Genomic DNA, 20864 nt, shown 5'->3' on the forward strand with positions numbered 1-20864 from the left:
GTCGTCCAAATAGTTCAGCACTCGCATGCCTCTGAGTCTGAGAGGAGCGAGCGCTGCGTCCATGCACCTCGTAAACGTACGAGGAGCTACGGACACGCCGAACGGCATGACTGGTATGCCTGGCCCTCGAAAGCGAATCTCAAATATCGCCTGTGACTTGACGCTATCTGTATTTGAAAATACGCGTCCTTCAGATCTATTGACATGAACCAGTCTCCTCTGCGAATATGCGCGAGGAGCTTCGTGGTCGTAAGCATTCCGAAACTGCGTTTCACCAATGCCTTGTTCAGCTGTCTTAGATCCAGTATGGGCCTGAGACCCCCGTCTCTCTTGGGCACTAGAAAGCATCTGCTGTACAGCCCCCCCCCCCCTCGCTTTGAGCTTGAGACACAGGCTCTACAGCCCCTTTGCTCAACAGTTTTGATATTTCGGCCTGAAGTATGTGCGTGTTTTGACCATGGTTTCGACGCGCGCTACAAAGCGCGGAGGGCGTCGAAAAAACTGTAGCGAGTAGCCTCTCCTTATAATGCCTAGCACCCAATCCGAAAACCCCTGGAAGCGCTGAACATGCATCTGCATGAATGGCTAAGGGCTGGATGCGAAGCGCGCTCTGTTGACTGGGCAACGGCGGCGCTTTCGTGTGCTGTAACATGGGCGTTACGCCTGTGGCATTTGAGGCGGGGAGCTCGCTGATCACAGCGGGCAGATCGCTCCTCCTCGACCCCGTCCCGGCGCATAACCGATTGAGGGAGGGCTGAGCGGGTCTCGTGGGACTCGTGATGTCTGCGAGTAACTGTGGGCTGCAAGTGTGCACACTTACTGCTTTCGACTCGCTGTCTGCCTGGGCAGAGCGTACGTGCACGGGCTTCGTTTTTACAGAAAACCACGCGCCGTGTGTGACATAGTGTTCGTGGGCACTGAGGAGTGGGCACGTTTACCATGTGGAGTGCGTGACCGATCTGAGTCGATCTTATAGGCGCGAGCCCTGTGTGCAGGGCTGTGCTTACATGTGGAGATGGGCACTGAGGAGTGGGCTTCATCACTACATTTATAGCACCATCGGCCGTGGCCGGACGAACGTGCACGGTTTCATTTTTACAGAAACCACATGACGCGTGTGACATAGTGATTGTGGGCACTGAGGAGTGGGCACGTTTACTATGCAGTGCGCGCGATCGACTTGAATCGCTTTTATGGGCGCGAGCCCTGTGTGAAGGGCTGTGCTTATATGTGGAGATGGGCACTGAGCAGTGGGCATCGTCACCACATTTATAGCACCATCAGCCGTGGCCGGAACACCAGAAATTACACCTCCTTCGAGAAATATCTGGGCAGCCGTGATAACGGTTTTTGTGTAGAGGCAAGCGGGCAACCGTGCAGGCTTGCGCGTTGCAGAAAACGCTGAGACAGTCACAATTCCTGGAACTGAAACAGCGGCGTGCTTGGGTCAGAGCTCGGCCACAGCGGAACTCGTACACTGGCGCTTCGATGAAGCAGCTATCGTGTGAAGTGCTGACGCAGCCTGCTCAGCAGCAGAAAAGATTTGCGCGAGCAGAGGTGACGTCATGCAGCAGGCTTCAGATGGCAACACCGCTTTCGTCCGCCGTCCAGCAGAGGGCGGACAAAGGTGCGTCGCTATCGAGGCCACTCGAGGCAGAGACTCGTCGCGGCCAGCGTGAGCACTCGCCTCGGCTCCTTCTCGATTTCAGCTCGTTTGCTGGGCTTCTGAGCAGAAGGCGCAAGATCCTCGGAGCTCGCCCAGCCCTCTGGAAGCGGCGCTTTTACGGCGCCTCAGCGCAGCGGAGAATGCAGGCTCAGAGAAAAAGGACAAGCGAGTCCTCAGAGTCACCATGGCAACAGTTCGCAGTGAGGGCATCCGCTGTCAGCGAGCGCGAGCGCTGCATGATCTTCACCCAGGCAGGAGACACAGATGATGTACCGGTCTCCCTCGCTGAGTGGGGCTCTGACGAGCCGCAGGAAGGCATCTTAAAAAAGACGTAAGCTCTTTTACGAGTGTGTGTCGCAGGGCGAACACACACACACGCATAAAGAACAGCTGGATATAACAGAATTGAAAGGATATAGGCGCCGGACAGCGCAGCAGGAACGGCAGTGGAAGGCGGCGAAGGCCAGCAGCTTCAGAATGGCTCGTCCCGCTGATATGCTTCTCAGACGGCGCTTGCTTCCTCCGTCATCCAGCGATGCGTGAGCTTCGCTGAAGAGATGAAAAATTAGGTGAGTCAGCCTTTTCGAACTCCTTTTATAAGGTTGGGCCACACCCGTTTCGGCGGGAAGTGGCATCAGCCTGCGCTCGATAGGCTGTGCACTTGCCGCAGAGCAGCCAATGAGCGAGCGAGCCGTCTCGCCTATGGCTGTGTGCTGCTGCAAATGCGCTTTACAAAAATTAAAAATTAAGGATAATTTTTTTCATCAGTATTACGTGAAAAGAGACTTTTCCCGTAGCATCTTAGCTAAGACGCAGTACGAGAGAACTCTCGTAAGAGAACTCGGGTGTATTTTCTGTCAGGTGCGGCGCTGTTCAGGCGAGGCGAAAGCAGTAGGCCCACAGACAGCGCTCAAACACTTTCTCCCTCAGCTCCACACTAATTTTGACATCTTTCGCAAATCTGCTTTTGATGTTCTAGCGAGGAACATCTTTATGGACTGTCCTCAGTCGACATGATAACGGTTCCCAAACCTCAAACACGCACTCCCTTATAATAAACCTCTCGGGACTATCTAAAGTAAAGGTTTTGAGTGATGCAGGATTTGGAACAGACATAGTGTAAAGCACCAGTCATGTTTATCGCTGTCACGTATTGAAACGGTATCTAAATCTGTTTGCTCGTCGCATTAAAGCGCTCCAGTGTCACATTCATAAAACTCGGCCACAATCGTCGAGATGATGTCGTAGGCTAGCTACTCCTCCATTTTCACTCTCCTTAGAAAATAAATAAATAAGACAAACGACAGAGTGCTGTTTACATGTTTAGACTTCCAGATGACATAAGGATCAACACAGTTCCGATGTAATTTTCATATGCTTGAGATGTGATCGAATGAAACAGAGATGTGCTTTGTGCTGCGTTTCTCACGGTATTTCTGTATGACTTACACAAAATAATTTTAGTATATACAGATACAAATACCACTAAGCCATAGTTTATTGTGCAGCACTGCTGAACGCACGTGTCTTCACGCGATCAATACTAATGTAAAAAATGTCTTTGAAAGACGAGTCACAACTTCTTGAATGTAACGTTATAAAGCCCGACTCCAAATCGAAATTTAACACTTTGTGGCCTCTGCCAGCACACGGCAGACTCCATCTTGAATGAGCAAGAGCTGAACTAAATAAAATCGCGTAATTTTATACGGTTCCCAGTTTTTCCAGGTTTGGGTAAAATGCTTATTTCAGAAGAGGAGTATTAAGGAAAATAACACTTAAGGTTAGAAATGTCAGCTCGTTACAAGAGCACAGTTTCTTTGCAATTGAGTGGGATTAATAAAACGCCAAATGTTAGATTAAACGTACATTTGAGCGTTTTAATGAAATATACAATTATATTTTAGGATAAAGTGAAACACACGAGTTGAGGAGAGCTCCTCACACAGGGGGTTGGGTTGCCGTGCCGATAGACATACAGTCACGGGCTTGAAACAGAACCAGGGGCAGGTCGACAGCAAGGAAACCATAATCATTGAAAATGAAAAGTACAACGTCAGTATCGTAACACAAGGGGTACGTTGTGACTCAGACATCGCGCACTGGAAAGGTTCCTCTCTGTGTGAGTGTTGTAATGCATGAGTTTGATGTGTTTTTATTTTGAAGGTGCAGATAGATGATACAGTAGTATGAATGTGTTCTCGGGTTCTCTGGCCTACTGCTGCAGCTGCGGCTGGGATTTTCTTGATCCACTTTCACAATTTGGAAAAAAATTTAATTTCACGGACACAAATGAAGAATTTACAATATCAGTGACATTGGCCAAAATGTAAATGGTAAGATTCCATCGGCGTTTTCTTAGGCATAACATTTTGTATGTTTTAAAATAACGAAATACTAAAGTAGAAGACAGAAGTAACTCTGTGAACTCTGTTTTTTTTAAAATGCACTCTCTTAGTCTACCAAGAAATGGTCAATTACAAAAATCTCTCCAAAAGCAGGACATATAGACTAATATTCAAGGTGGTCACAAAGAACCTCAGGGTAAGATCTTCAGGACATTGGCTAAGGTTTGTCAGCCCGCCATCAGGTAGACAGGAAGAACAGCAAGGAAGATGCTAATGCAGCACCAAGAAGAACATTGCTGTCCATCTGAAATTTTACAAAGGCCATTTGGATGAACTAGAAGACAAATGGAAGAATATTTTGTGCACAGTCAAAAATTGAGCTTTTTGGTTTTAATGAACAGTTGGCAAAACCAAAACACTTAAATAATGGGAACCTCATCTCACCCATGTAGAACAGTGGTGGCAGTATAATGGTTTAGGTAGCTTTGCCCTTCTTGCCATCATTGTTGGAAATATGAATACTGCCTTATACCAGAATTTTAATTCCCTAAAGATGAATAAGGAAGTGTTGCTGAAGCAAGACCACCACCACCACACTTATGTCTACCACTGAAAGGTTAAAGCAGAATAAATGTAATGTTTTGGATTAGAGACAAAGAACTGCTTTTAGCCCAACGTTTTCAGCATAATAATTATTAAATAAGTGAAAATATGTAATTATATAAACATAAAATGAATATATTTCTTTATATCTCATATATTTTTTAAAAGGCAAACAACAATGCTGGGCACCTGTTGGCAGCTTTTATTTACTATTACTGCTATTCCTTGCTAATTATATTTATATTTGTATAATTTTGATTACAATTTTTAAAGAATTCACAAATAAGCATGCACAAATGAGTCTGCTGATCTAATTTCAAGCATTTAAGCATAAGCCTTTAAATCTAAATGCATTTTTAACACATTTTCAGTCAAGTGAAAACTTTGACTAGTGGTGTGTATTGTTATCAGCATTCATTTTAGAATTGTTATGCTCTAACTGTTTTTTAAATGCACAGATGAAGTGAATGTTTATCTGTAAACACAAATTTGTTTTCTAAGTAGGAAGCAGTGCTATTATGTTTCAAACACATGGGCATACTCTCAGTAATGCAACATATCGCCATACCTGTCCACAGGTGCCTGATCCACCTGAAAGTACATGGAAAACATCACCATCCAGCAGAGAGCCACTTGGCTTTATACGGGCTCTTCCTGTCTCATCTGTCTAAGTCTAGGAGCCAAAGCTTATTCACTTATCATCCATAGAGTAGCCTTAACAATCTGACCTTTGGGAATCAGTACCTGCTTCTGCCTGACAGGGACCCACAAGGCTTATGGGACAGTGCACACACAAGGAACTCAGATGGGGGCGTGGTAGCCAGACTGAGTTGTTGACACGTCTGTCTCAAAATGGATGCAGCTTCGACTGACAGCTGCACATCCCCACCCAGCCCTGATTTTAGTCTGGACTCATCCAGTCCATTTGCAAATGGACTGCACTTTGAGTCAATTCTGTTTGAATATGAGAAGGAGGAGGAAGTTATGAATCCAGAGACTGAATCTCAACTGGAAAGAGCCTCGTGTGGCTCAACAAAAGACCATACAACAAATACAAATTTGAAGTCAAAATTGGATGTCAAGCCTAGAAGCAAAATTTCAAAGGGTCGCTCGTCTTTGGGGCAAGAAGCTGTATTTGAGGAAAAGTCTACAAGGGATTGTGGGCTTTCTTCTCTTGTGTGCAGGCCTGCTGGGATTATAATGGCAAGTTCTGGTTCTGTCCGACCACCCCCAACATCAAACCACTACAAATATTTTTAGATATCTCTTCATACTACAGTCAACTGTGGTGCTAGCCTTTAAAATGAGGAACATGTAAAATCTTACACGTTGATAGAACGAATTGATAGAATTTTCATTATAATTAGCTTAGAGGACAGTATATTTTTACAATTCGAAACTGTTCTTATGGTTGGGGAGAGAATTAATCATATTTAATATATTATGAAAAATGTTTTTAAAGGTGACACTGAAACTATTCAGCTGTAGATTAATCTCATTCATATATGATGTCTACCAGCAGACAAAAAAAAAATTAAAACAAAGGCTCTACCACCAGTGAAATACTTGGAGGCTAAACTAATATGGGCTAAATTCAACCGTAGACCATGGTGGCCATGTCAGGTGACTGTTTATCCAATTGAGGGAGTTTACCACAGAATTAAAGGTAAGTATACAATCACAGGAGACAAAAACAACAGAACACAAATTTCTAACTTCATGAACCAGATTCACAACTTTTTCAATCGCTTTTTTTTCAACATAATCCACCCCAGTATATCTAATTGTCCTTCCTTATATTTGCGATTGTGTTTCAGAGCCACCAGATAGGACCAATCGCCAGTATTTCCTCAAGACATTTGGGGAACCCGAAGAACAGGCATGGGTCCCTGAGCGATCTACTTATATATTTGTGGGTGGATATCAGTTTAACAATCTCCCAATGGTGAGAGGAAGTGGACGCCAACAAGACGAAAACTCCAGACACTAAGGATCTAAAATATGGTAATGCAGAATAAGGCAATATGCTAGCAATATGTATGCTAATAAGCAACTAGTTAATAGTGAGAATTGGTCCCTAAACTAGAGTGCTACTGTTTAGTCTAATAAATTAAAAATTGGGCTTATAGCATTATCATTCACAGGTGAAGTCACAGAAGATTTGCTCATCTGGACAATCTACAAATTCAGGTTTATGAAATTTTCAAATTTCAGTTATGTTAATTTCAGTTATGTTAAATCATGAGCTTTTCTGCCATTGATGTTGGAAATGTGAAGAAGCCTGAATCTCAAATAATCTTCTGGAAACAAGATGTCTCAAATCTAAAGCAGGGCTTTTTTAGGAATACCAGAAGAGCTGAGATTGTAATTTCGTCTTTTCAGTCATTCTATTTGGTGCCTTGATTGTCTTTTGAATGAATGTGTATTTCAATTGTGTTGTAAATGAAGGGATTGGACGACAATCATCAAAAAATAAGAACGAGCAATCTTTTGAGCCAGTCGACTCCACAACTGCCCTAATCTTTAAAAGCCCAGAGATGGAGACAGAAGTTGCCCCTGAAATGCCTAATGCAGTTAACCCAGAATCAGCTAAGGATGGTTCAAATGATCTCAAATTCTCAGATTTAGAGGTCAGTAAAATGAGCTAGTCTTACACTTCTGTTATTTCTTAGTAGCCACATTATTACAGCTACTGTACTTCATAATGAAGATTTCTGATCAACCAGTCATACAGCTGCAAGAACACACAGGCATGGTCAACAGGTGGATGTTGTAACAACATCATCTCTGGCCACAAGTATTAGAAAGGTGCGCATTACAAAGTGGAATCCATCAAAAAGCAACCAAGCTCATCTTGAAATTTGTTTTCTGTGTATCCAAATAAAAGGATTACGTGCAGAGATACTAGCAATCTTATTTTCTTTTTATGCAAAAAAAGTGCTCAGTGCATGTTAAAATCAACAAATGTTTCAGTCACGCAGAACCTTCCTCAGTGTTCATGTACTGTTAAAACGATTCATTGTTCTATTTCCAAATTTTATTTCTGTTACGTGTGAATGGAACTAAGCAAGGCAAGTTAATTTATATAGCACATTTTGTACACAATAGTAATTCAAAGAGCTTTAAATAAAAGAAAGTAAAATAATCACAAAAATAAAATAAGGAAATTAAAAACTTTGAAAATGTATACATAAAATACAGTGCAATCAGTTCGGACATCGCACAGTGCTCATTTACTATATTGCGCTATAAAAGTGCAAGATCATTTAATTTTTGGTGCGTTATAATATGGCCACTGTAATTAGCATAACATCTCACATAATCTGTTAGCATGTCAATCATGTGCAGCATTATGTGTTCAATAAAACAAATGTTTTTGATAAAAAATAAAAAAAAATCTGAAATGCAGCATTCAGTACCACAATACAAATAATTCAATCAAAAATAAATAAAATCAACCTTCCTAAATGCTCACTAATTTAACTAACCTGAATAGGTGGCATTTTTTCAGATGGTTGAATCTAGTTATGGCTTGTGTTCTGAAAGAGAAGAACATTTGAAATCCCATGAAGGAGTCTGTCACGGCAGGGATCCAATGAGGCACGGAGATAGAACCAATTGCAGGTAAGTCATTTATTAAAGGGTAAACCAAAGGGGTAAACAGTCCAGACAGGGTCAAAACCAGAATATCGAACATAAACAAGACACGAAGACAAGGCAAAGCAAGGCAAGAAGCGACGGACATGAATAACTATAGGACATTAAACAAGGACTCCGTAACACAGACTCAGACAGACCGGGTATAAATACACAGAAGGATAATGAGGGAACAGGAGACAGGTGGGGAACAATCAATTACTAACAAGGAGGAAGGTGACCAAATAAGGGAACAGGAAGTGATAAGGTGACAGACACCGTGAGAAAGGGGGACATCTAGTGGAAACCCAGGGACACAACCCAGACACTGTGACAGTACCCCCCCTCTACGGAGCGGCTCCCAGACGCTCCACGACAGACACAAAACAGAGACCAGGAGGGAGGCGGACAGGTGGAGGCTCAGGGGGAGGGACGGAGGGCCAGAAAAAAAAAATCATGGGGAACAGATACCAGAAGTGTAGACACAAAACAGAGAGACCAGGAGGGAGGAGGACCGGAGGAGGTTCAGGGGGAGGGACGGAGGGCCAGGCTCACAGAGAGGAACAGGGACAGGAGTGAACACAAAAACAAAAAACAACATGAAGCCCCTCCAGGGCGGGGCAGAAGATCACACCGTCCGTGTGGTGGAGACTGGAGTCCCCCAGGGCGGAGCAGAGGACCACCACAACCGTGTGGTCAGGGCGGAAGCCTCCCAGGGCGGAGCAGAAGACCACCACAACCGTGAGGTCAGGACGGAAGCCCCCCAGGGCGGAGCAGAAGACCACCACGTCCTTGTGGACGAAGCCAGAGTCCTCCAGGGCGGAGCGGAAGACCCCCACAACCGTGTGGTCAGGGCGGAAGGCCCCCAGGGCGGAGCAGAAGACCACCACAGCCATGTGGTCAGGACCAGAGCCCCCCAAGGCGGAGCAGACCTCCGTGCGGCTGGATCAATGGGACAACGAAACTCTGGTAATCCCCTGGTGTCCTTACTGGACTCCAGAAGATTGGTGCTGGCCTGACACTGCTCATGAAGATCATTGGTGACTTGCATTTGCTCATGAAGATCATTGGTGACTTGCCTTTGTTCATGAAGATCAGAGGTGACTTGACTCAGTCCTTGAAGATCAGAGGTGACTTGACTCAGTCCTTGAAGATCAGAGGTGACTTGACTCAGTCCTTGAAGATCAGAGGTGACTTGACTCAGTCCTTGAAGACCACCGGTGACTTGACTCAGTCCTTGAAGACCACCGGTGACTTGACTCAGTCCTTGAAGACCACCGGTGACTTGACTCAGTCCTTGAAGATCACCGGTGACTTGACTCAGTCCTTGAAGATCACCGGTGACTTGACTCAGTCCTTGAAGATCACCGGTGACTTGACTCAGTCCTTGAAGATCACCGGTGACTTGACTCAGTCCTTGAAGATCACCGGTGACTTGACTCAGTCCTTGAAGATCACCGGTGACTTGACTCAGTCCTTGAAGATCACCGGTGACTTGACTTGACTCTGAAAGGTCAACGGTGACCAGCCTAGTCTCTGGAGGATCCGCGGTGACTAGCCCTGACTCAGGAGGATCCGCGGTGACTAGCCCTGACTCAGGAGGATCCGCGGTGACTAGCCCTGACTCAGGAGGATCCGCGGTGACTAGCCCTGACTCAGGAGGATCAGCGGTGACTAGCCCTGACTCAGGAGGATCAGCGGTGACTAGCCCTGACTCTGGAGGATCAGCGGTGACTAGCCCTGACTCTGGAGGATCAGCGGTGACTAGCCCTGACTCTGGAGGATCAGCGGTGACTAGCCCTGACTCTGGAGGATCCGCGGTGACTAGCCCTTACTCTGGAGGATCAGCGGTGACTAGCCCTGACTCTGGAGGATCAGCGGTGACTAGCCCTGACTCTGGAGGATCAGCGGTGACTAGCCCTGACTCTGGAGGATCAGCGGTGACTAGCCCTGACTCTGGAGGATCAGCGGTGACTAGCCCTGACTCTGGAGAGTTCACTGGCACCTGACTCGACTCTGGAGAGTTCACTGGCACCTGACTCGATTCCGGAGGGTCAACTGGCACCTGACTCGATTCCGGAGGGTCAACTGGCACCTGACTCGATTCCGGAGGGTCAACTGGCACCTGACTCGACTCCGGAGGGTCAACTGGCACCTGACTCGACTACGGAGGGTCAACTGGCACCTGACTCGACTCCGGAGGGTCAACTGAGACTCTCATCCTGTGCAACGGCGCTGGGCAAGCAGCCATCTTGGGCCATGACTCTGGACAGGCGGCCCTCTTGTACTGTGGTGCTGGGCTGGCGGCCATCTTGTACTGTGGCGCTGAACCGGTGGCCAATTTGGGCATTGGCGCTGGGCTGGCGGCCATCCTGTACTGTGGCGCTGGACCGGTGGCCAATCTGGGCATTGGCGCTGGGTTAGCGGCCATCTTGTGCTGTGGCGCTGGACTGACGGCCATCTTGTGCTGTGGCGCTAGGCTGACGGCCATCTGGTGCTGTGGTGCTAGGCTGACGGCCATCTTGGGTTGTGGAGCTGAACCGGTGGCCAATTTGGGTATTGGCGCTGGGCTGGCGGCCATCTTGGGCTGTGGTGCTGGAACGGTGGCCAATTTGGGCATTGGCGCTGGGTTAGCGGCCACCTTGTGCTGTGGTGCTGGACCGGTGGCCAATTTGGGCTGTGGCGCTGAACCGGTGGCCAATTTGGGCATTGGCGCTGGGCTGGCGGCCATCTTGGGCTGTGGCGCTGGAAAAGTGGCCAATTTGGGCATTGGCGCTGGGTTAGCGGCCATCTTGTGCTGTGGCGCTTGGCTGTTAGCCATCCTGGGCAGTGGTGCTGGACTGGTGGCCATCTTGGGTTGTGGCACTTGGCTGGTTGCCATCCTGGGCAGTGGTGCTGGGCTGACGACCATCCCGCCGGAAGAGACCGAAGTGGCTGGGGCATCCCACCGAAGCCGATGCTGCAGGTAGCGCACGAATTCCCAGAATTCCAGTGTCTCTAACTGCGCCATCTCCTCATGAGACACTGGATCATCCAGCCCGCCATTGAAATAGTCCTTGAGGGCCGCATCGTTGTAGCCCATGCCCTCGGCCAGGGACAAGAACACCTGAGCCAGGGCACCCACTTCATTGCCCTCTTGGCGGAGGGCGATCAACCGAAGGTACTTGGTTCGCCGCTCCGCCATCTTGGCTGGGGAACGGAAAAATGACATACCGCTGGTTCCTAGTGTGACGGAGTCCTTCTGTCACGGCAGGGATCCAATGAGGCACGGAGATAGAACCAATTGCAGGTAAGTCATTTATTAAAGGGTAAACCAAAGGGGTAAACAGTCCAGGCAGGGTCAAAACCAGAATATCGAACATAAACAAGACACGAAGACAAGGCAAAGCAAGGCAAGAAGCGACGGACATGAATAACTATAGGACATTAAACAAGGACTCTGTAACACAGACTCAGACAGACCGGGTATAAATACACAGAAGGATAATGAGGGAACAGGAGACAGGTGGGGAACAATCAATTACTAACAAGGAGGAAGGTGACCAAATAAGGGAACAGGAAGTGATAAGGTGACAGACACCGTGAGAAAGGGGGACATCTAGTGGAAACCCAGGGACACAACCCAGACACTGTGACAGAGTCTCGGATAAAAGGCTCTCAGGGGAGAAAGGTGGCAACACTTTATTCAAGGAGAATGTGTGCCAGGTAGGTGTAACTAAGAAAGGTAACTATTGATAACTACACCAGCAGTTGATAACAGTTTTGTTGTCTGCCATTTTAAATGCTTAAGCTCGTTACAGTCAGGTGGCTTCTAATGTGTTCATCAGCTAAAAAAAAGGAATCTAAATTATTTAATTGATATAATTATATATCGTTATTGTAGCTGTGGTGTGGACTTTGGAGTTGCCATTATTGGTATTTATCATTTAACCAGTATTGTCTATCTTTTTTATTTTTTTCTTGGACATTTGAGAAAACACAGTTGCTGTAGAAACGCATACAATCAAACTATGATTAGCATAGAATTAATATGATTATTAAAATGTCATAGTAATCATAACAGTTACCGTCCCTTACTGAACTGGCCTTTATTCTAACTAACAGTTATTGCTACTAATGAAACAAAGATAAATGAGAAATAACTGGATTATCACAATAATTATTGACAATAACCTGTATTTTTATTCAAAATAGTTGCAAGAGATCTTTTTATTATGCTGTACATCCATGTGAAATGACAACTGACAATATTTAAGACTAAAAGAGGAGTGTTTAATCTAAGGAGGAGTGATAATAGCCATGGTATATTGGGACACATCTCAGTGAATGTCTCTGCTGTTTCTGAAGGCATGTGAGAAGCAGGGAGATCTCCTTCTGTGTGAAGGGCAATGCTGTGGGGCATTTCATTTACAATGCACTGGCCAGAACAAACTTCCTTCAGGGAAATTTCTATGTCAGGAGTGCACATCTGGTAAGAGCCTACCTTATAATTCACACTTTAACAACTTAAATAAAAAATCTTGACATAATTTTACAGATTTACTGCTCTTTGACAGCTGGTTTTTTAAACGTTTTAATAGGTATACACTCATGCTTTTCTTGTAAGAGCCTGGCTGAGGACGTCAGGCGCTGTATGCTTCCAGGATGTGGGAAGTTCTACCATGGGGAGTGTGCTGCCAGCCATGCACCCACAGTACCTCTGAACCGGGCTTTTCGTTGCCCTCTGCACACCTGCCTATCATGTTTCATCACAAACCCTACCAATCCATCCGTATCTAAAGGTTTGTTGTGGTTCAAGCAGTTACATTCTGCATCAGGTGATGCTACATATGAATGCTTGTTTGCACTGCCCCAACAAAAACCAACAACTTCATCTGAGAATGGAAATATATTTTCATGTGTAATATTAAGTCCATAAAATGTGGGCAAGGGGTTATTTTTTATTACTGCAGGTTTAAACATTTGAAAATACAGAAATGTACATTTGTTTCTATAGATTTGGCAGGGACATTTACCTTATTATCATGACAACAATGTTTAGATGTTGCTTTTGTTGGGGCAGTGTTCATTAGCATCAGTACACTACACCATTTAACAAATCTGAACTGATTTCAGAACACTAGGCATCATACACATGCAGACTTTGGTTAAACAGAAAAACTGGCCATCATGTACTAGAAGACTGAGGATCACACATTACTGGAATTTAAAGTCATTTTAAACACAACTCATGTAGAAATGTGCCTCATTGCTAAGAGATACGTAACAAAAGAAAACAATATGTGTTCTAAAATCAGCAGAAAATAATCAAACTTCAACTGGATGGAATCAATGAAGATTAAAAACCACAGTCTATGCCTATCATACACTACTACACAATCTTCGGTGAAATCTGCAGACCTGACTATGACTTTTGGGAACTAACATTGACTATAACTAACCTTCTCCAGACTGCAAATCAGGACAAATATCTAACTAATTTTAAACTAAAACACCAAAAACTTAAATCTGTCATTTTAAATGGTTAACCATTATTATTTTAAGTCAAGTCAAGTCACCTTTATTTATATAGTGCTTTAAACAAAAAGGATTGCATCAAAGCAACTGAACAACATTAATTAGGAAAACAGTGTGTCAATAATGCAAAATGACAGTTAAAGGCAGTTCATCACTGAATTCAGTGATGTCATCATCTCAGTTCAGTTTAAATAGTATCTGTGCAATCATTTGCAATCAAGTCACAGTATCACTGTAAATGAAGTGACCCCAACTAAGCAAGCCAGAGGCGACAGCAGCAAGGAACCAAAACTCCATCTGTGACAGAATGGAGAAAAAACCTTGGGAGAAACCAGGCTCAGTTGGGGGGCCAGTTCTTCTCTGACCAGACGAAACCAGCAGTTCAATTCCAGGTTGCAGCAAAGTCAGATTGGCAGAAGAATCATCTGTTTCCTGTGGTCTTGTCCCAGTGGTCTTTACAGGGGATCTGTATCTGGGGCTCTAGTTGTCCTGGTCTCCGCTGTCTTTCAGGGCTGTTGAGGTCCTTTCTAGGTGCTGATCCACCATCTGGTCTGGATACGTACTGGATTTGGGTGACTGCAGTGACCCGCTGGACTGGCCATTGGGCATACCGGGCATTTGCCCGGTGGGCCGACGTGCTTTTTGGGCCGATATCTCATACTCATACTTTTTTTTAAACGGCCCATAAAATTTGTACATCGGCGGCCCATTCGTTTTGTTTTGTTTTGCTTTGCTTAATTAGCGGCGCTGGGTTTGTGCCGGTGTAATGCATTGGTCAAAGTCAGTGTTAGTTTTTTTTTCTGACAGACCAGCCCATGAAACACGTAGATCAGCGGCCCATTGGCTCTTTTCTTGATTGACATTGGGCTGGCCCAATCACAACTTTAAACGAGTGAGCGAGCGGCAGCAGTGTCAGTGTGTATCTGTAAAAAAAGATGGAGAAGAAACGCAAGGAATGTGCAGATAAATAGCGTGAAAAAATAGAACCAGGCCCTTAAAGCAGACACTGTAAACTGTGTCAAAATATATGTTTTCTGACCTTCATCAGCTCCTGTGGCAGATGATGATAGTGAGGACGGAGGATCAGGAGAGAGATGAGAAAGTGTAGAGCCTGCAGTAAGCATAACTACTTTCAAAACACTTAGGCCATGTCATGAGTGTAGATTATTTCCACATCTGCATAGTTGACGATTACCGCAATTCACTAGAAATTTAATAAGAGGCGTTTGTAAACCATGTTTTCCGCCAAAATAAAAGCTTGATGCAGTTTGCGTCAAAATAAAAGATCATGTGCTTATCTCTTTCAAGTATAGAAATTGGTACAACTAATTAAGAAAGTTTCCTTTATTTTTTTGTGCATTTGTTTTACAAAATATGGCTATTACTGTCATTGGATTAATATTATAACTATTATTATGTATAGGTGTAATGTAAATAGACACTGTAACTAAAAGAGGTTTGAATTTTTCTTTGTTTAATTTGCACACTGAAAATGGGTTGGAGCTTTTAATTTTGAACTCTCAAAGTGCACCAGATTAATGAATTTAACATTAAAATGCACAAAATTTTCTCACGGGGGGCATGCCCCCGAACCCCCCTAGAAGGACCGAGGACACACCACCATAGTTTTAACAAAAATCCTGTAAGAAACACTGGTATTGCTATGCCTGAGCCGCTTATAGCTTGTTTTAGGATTCACCGCTGTGGAGTATAGTTCAACTGTATTAATAAATATAAAATTGTTACTTATTTCATCTGTTAACTCTCACTTGTTCCTATACTCACTCATTACATGGCATTAGTGGTTTTAATGAATAGGAATTGGTATGCATATAATTAAGGGCGTGCAAAGATGGGTGGTGTTTATGATCATATAGTGGGCCGGTCTGGGCAAAAATGCCCGGGCCGATTTTTTGTCCCAGTCCAGCCCTGGATCTGGATACAGACTGGATCTGGTGGCTACAGTGACCGCTAAGAGAGAAGAGGTTAAAGAGATGGGTCTCTAATCTAGATTTAAACTGCAAGAGTGTGTCTGCCTTCCGAACAATGTTAGGTAGGCTATTCCAGAGTTTAGGCACCAAATAGGAAAAGGATCTGCCACCCGCAGTTGATTTTGATATTCTAAGTATTATCAAATTGCCTGAGTTTTGAGAATGCAGCAGACGTGGAGAATTATAATGTAACAAGAGCTAATTCAAATACTGAGGTGCTAAACCATTCAGGGCTATATAAGTAATAAGCAAGATTTTAAAATCTATACAACGTTTGATAGGGACCAGTGCAGTGTTACAGGACCGGGCTAATATGGTCATACTTCCTGGTTCTAGTAAGAACTCTTGCTGCTGCATTTAGGACTAGCTGTAGTTTGTTTAACTGATGTTCCTAACTGATGACGAAGAATTGACAGAGCAGCCATCAAGTCTTAGACAGTGTTCTGGGTTATTACATGCAGAGTTTTTAGATACTATAATTAACACCTCTGTTTTTAAAGAATTTAGCAGTAAGAAATTACTCGTCATCCAGTTTTTTATATTGACTATGCATTCCATTAGTTTTTCAAATTGGTGTGTTTCACCGGGCTGCGAAGAAATATTGAGCTGAGTATCATCAGCATAACAGTGAAAGCTAACACCATGTTTCCTGATGATATCTCATAACATGTAAAGCGTGAAGAGTAGCGGCCCTTGTACTGAGCTTTGAGGTACTCCATACTGCACTTGTGATCGATATGATACCTCTTCATTCACTGCTACAAATTAGTGGCGGTCATATAAGTACGATTTAAACCATGACAACCACTTCCATTAATGCCAACAAAGTGTTCTAGTCTATGCAAAAGAATGTTTTAGTCATTAGTGTCAAATGAAGCACTAACATCCAATAACACTAATAGAGAGATACAACCACGATCAGATGATAAGAGCAGGTCATTTGAAACTCTAAGGAGAGCAGTATCAGTACTATGATATGGTCTAAATCCTGACTGGAAATCCTCACAGATACCATTTTTCTCTAAGAAGTAATATAATTGTGAGGATACTACCTTTTCTATTATCTTGGACAGAAAAGGGAGATTCGAGATCGGTCTATAATTAACTAGTTCTTTGGGATCAAGTTGTGGTTTTTTAATGAGAGGACATATCCTAATGACAATGAGGAATTAATTATAGTCCGAAGAGGAAGCACCTCTTTTAGGAGCTTAGATGGAATAGGGTCTAACATACATGTTGTTGGTTTAGATGATTTTACAAGTTTATACAATTCTTCCTCTCCTATAGTAGAGAATGAGTGTAACTGCTCCTCAGGGGATCTATAGTGCACTGTCTGATGCGATACTGTAGCTGACGGCTCTCCTGGCGTTTTATACTCTCTCCACGCCAATTACTAGAACAAGAAACAAGTGATGATAATTTTTGCCCAAACCACTCACTTACCGCTCGTCACCTGATTCTCTCTCCCGCTGCAGACTTCCCTAAACCACGCCCCCCCTGCCACAGTCAACACTTGTTGAGGCTTTATTTTTCGTTAATTTAGCCACTGTATTAAATAAATACCTGGGGTTATGTTTGTTTTCTTCTAAAAGAGAAGAAAAGTAATCAGACCTAGCAGTTTTTAATGCTTTTCTGTAGGATAGGTTACTTTCCCGCCAAGCAATACGAAATACCTCTAGTTCAATCAGGACCACTTCCGTCAAGTATATTTATGACAATTATAATTGCATACAGTTAGTGTTGGCGGTATGGTTATGTTCTGGGCAACCCTCCACACGCCTGTCCATGCAGCCATGCTTGGACAGAGAGGGGAGAGCAGCAAGACAAACCCCCCGGGGTACAGAACAGAACCATTATAAGCATACATAATTACAATTCACAATTACATGAGTTGTAAACAGAATGTGATAGAGACTGCTTCCAATGAAGAGACTGTAAAGAAAGAACAAAGTTAGATCAGATTACAGGTTCAGTTGGTGGAGTTGGGGTTGGAGGAGGGAGTTAATTGCAAGCAGCGATGCGATGGAAGAGACACTGAAGAATGGGAATTTAAATAGACCGCAGGTGATCAGTGTCGAGACTGGATTGGTACACGTCAGGAACGGCTGACTGTCAGATGATGCAAGCGTGACTAACGTGGCCTGACTGAACTAACACGATGCTCAATTTTTGTTTTCCTCCCACTGTGCTCCATTTTTCGGGCTGCTTTTTCAGCTGCCTTTTCAGGCTACTCTCATTATACCATGGTGTCAGACTGTTTTCCTTAACCTTCCTTAAGCGTAAATGAGCTACTGTATTTAAAATGCAAGGAAAGAGAAAGTCCATAGTTTTTGTTACATCATTGAGTTGTTCTGAAGTTTTGGATATGCTAAGGAATTCGGATACATCAGGAAGATAACTTACAAAGCAGTCTTTTGTGGTATAAGTGATGGTCCTACCATACTTGTAACAAGAAGTAGAATTTACAATTTTGGCTATATGAAGTTTGCACAAAACTAAATAATGATCTGAGATATCACTTGGCTGCATAATTTCAATACCATCAACATCAATTCCATGTGAAATCTAAAGTATGATTTCGACAATGAGTAGGTCCTGAGACGTGTTGTCTAACCCCAATAGTTCAGAATGTCTATAAATGCTGATCCCAATGCATCTTTTTCATTATCAACATGGATATTAAAATCACCGACTATTAAAACTTTATCTGCAGCCAGAACTAACTCGGATGTAAAATCAACAAACTCTTTAATAAAGTCTGTATGGTACCCTAGTGGCCTGTAAACAGTAGCCAGTACAAACATCATAGGGGATTTATCATTAACATTTGTTTCTCTGGATATGTTATATGAAGCACCATTACTTCAAACAAGTTATACTTGAAGCCTGCCCTCTGAGAAATCCTAAAAACATTGTTTTTGGGGGTGGACTCATTTAAAATAATGTAATCGTCAGGTTTCTGTCAAACAGAGCAAAAAGTGTTTTCGTAGAAAGGGATCTGATATTCAATAGGCCAAGGTTTATCATTTGTTTATCCATGTTGCATGTGTTTTTTATTTGTTGAACCTCAATTAAATTATTACTCTTAAATTGGTTTGGACGTTTTTTGTATTTTCTAGTTAGGAGAACAGACACAGTCTCTTTCACGAGTTCACGCTTGCATATAATTAGCTGAGGTATGGTGTGAGTATTTGGCATGCTGTCCGGGGAAGGGCTCCGAGCTCGGGAATGGCCCGAACCTAGAGTACCCCCCTTCCCCGTCTAATTATAAAGTGAACTGGAAGTGAGGAGATGGGGTGGAGGAGGGATGCCGATTAACCGTCGATGGATAGAGGTAAGTCTGCGATATTTATACTGTGGGATTGATTACTAGATTGTGGTCCACCTGTGTTGATTAGGCTAAGTATCTGATGCGCTCCTCCCGAACCTTGTTAACGAGAACATCATATAGTGTGATATCTAGGTGAAAGAGTCTCTATGTGCTGAGAATTAACTGACCTCTGTGACGTGAGGCAGCTAACAGACGGTCGGATTAGCCAGTCTGTCTGCTTCCTGACCTGGGCCCCAGTTAGTATTAGCCATATTTCTAGAGAGAAGAGCAGTGCCACCCCAGGAGGGATGAAGACCATCTCTTTTCAACAGGTCAGGTCTGCCCCAAAAGCTCGTCCAATTGTCTATGAAATCTATGTTATTCTGCGGCCACCACTTAGACATCCAGCCATTGAGTGATGACAATCTGCTATGCATCTCATCACCACGGTAAGCAGGGAGGGGACCAGACCATATTACAATGTCTGACATCATGCTTGCAAGTTAACACACCTCTTTAATGTAATTTTTAGCGATCTCCGACTGGCGAAGTCGAACATCATTAGCGCTGACATGAATAACAATCTTACTGTATTTACCTTTAGCATTAGCCAGCACTTTTAAATTTGCCAAGATGTCAGGCGCTCTGGCTCCCCGTAAACATTTGACTATGGTGGCTGGTGTCTCTATATTCACGTTCCTTACAATAGATTCGCCAATAACTAGAGCACTTTCATCAGGTTTCTCAGTGGGTGCATCACTGAGTGGGGAGAACCTGTTTAATGTTTTGATCGGAACAGAAGAGCGGTATTTTGACCCACAACTATGCTGCCTCACTGTCACCCAGTTGCTCTGCTGCAGGGGCTCTGTTGCCGGAACCGAAAAATGTACAGGAATCCCTGAGCTAGACGCATCCAAAGCCGTATCTAGAGCCCTAACATTCTTACTGTCATCAATTAAAGTTTGGATGCGTGTCTCTAATTCTGAAATCTTCTCTGTCAGCCTAACTATTTCCCTGCATTTATCACATGTGAATCCCTCATCGCCGATAGAGATAAATAAACTGTACATGTGGCAAGAGGTGCAAATAACAATAGCAGGAGAAGCCATTACTCACCGTGCTTGATTAAATATTCTTACCACAGTTGTTTGATGAACTTGTGAAAAACTGGAGCGAGAGAGAGAGAGGAGAGGAGAAAAGAAAACAGCGATAGGTACGAATGAAAATGCTAATGACAAGCTAACGAGTGCTAACGCAATCTGTGACTTCCTGTAGTCCATGATCATCTCCTTGGTCTTGCTGACGTTTAAGAGAGAGATTGTTATCAGCACACCATGCTGTGAGTGCATTAACCTCAACTCTGTAGAATGTATCATCGCCATTAGTGATGAGTCCTAGGATAGTTGTATCGTCAGCAAATTTAAGGATGATGTTGGAGCTGTGCTTAGCAGAGCAGTCATAAGTGAACAGGGAGTACAAGAGAGGACTGAGTACACATCCCTGTGGGGCACCAGTGCAGTGTAAGTTAGGAGGATGTGTGATTGTCAATTCTAACCACCTGGGGTCTGCCGGTCAGGAAGACCAGGACCCAGTTACATAAGTGACTGTTAAGACCAAGATTTTTCAGTTTGGCTATAAGTTTGGTAGGGATGATGGTTTTAAATGCAGAGCTGTAATCAATGAACAGCATCCACACAAAGGTGTCTCTTCCCTCCAAGTGTTCCAGGGCAGAGTGTATGGCCATTGCAATGGCGTCATCAGTGGATCTGTTAGACCGGTAAGCAAATTGTAAT

At 43.9% G+C, this 20864-nt stretch overlaps 1 protein-coding gene and 1 long non-coding RNA gene across 2 annotated transcripts in view; both read left to right on the forward strand.

The window, feature by feature from the left end:
• The first annotated feature begins 3867 nt into the window (after window positions 1-3867).
• Window positions 3868-20864, forward strand: part of LOC132130254 (histone-lysine N-methyltransferase, H3 lysine-36 specific-like) — a 38785-nt gene continuing 21788 nt past the window's right edge. The window contains exons 1-6 of the mRNA XM_059541954.1: window positions 3868-4002; window positions 5196-5820; window positions 7344-7414; window positions 11892-11958; window positions 12601-12724; window positions 12834-13034. Of these exons, the coding sequence (XP_059397937.1) occupies window positions 5470-5820; window positions 7344-7414; window positions 11892-11958; window positions 12601-12724; window positions 12834-13034 (814 nt within the window). The 5' untranslated portion in view covers window positions 3868-4002; window positions 5196-5469. The remainder of the gene's footprint in view (window positions 4003-5195; window positions 5821-7343; window positions 7415-11891; window positions 11959-12600; window positions 12725-12833; window positions 13035-20864) is intronic.
• Window positions 6760-8182, forward strand: LOC132130439 (uncharacterized). The gene is made up of 3 exons (XR_009428703.1): window positions 6760-6807; window positions 7066-7247; window positions 8129-8182. It is a non-coding gene; the product is annotated as an uncharacterized LOC132130439 (long non-coding RNA).

This window comes from Carassius carassius, chromosome 47 (genome assembly GCF_963082965.1).
Source record: "Carassius carassius chromosome 47, fCarCar2.1, whole genome shotgun sequence".
In the NCBI taxonomy this organism is placed as follows: Eukaryota; Metazoa; Chordata; class Actinopteri; order Cypriniformes; family Cyprinidae; genus Carassius; species Carassius carassius.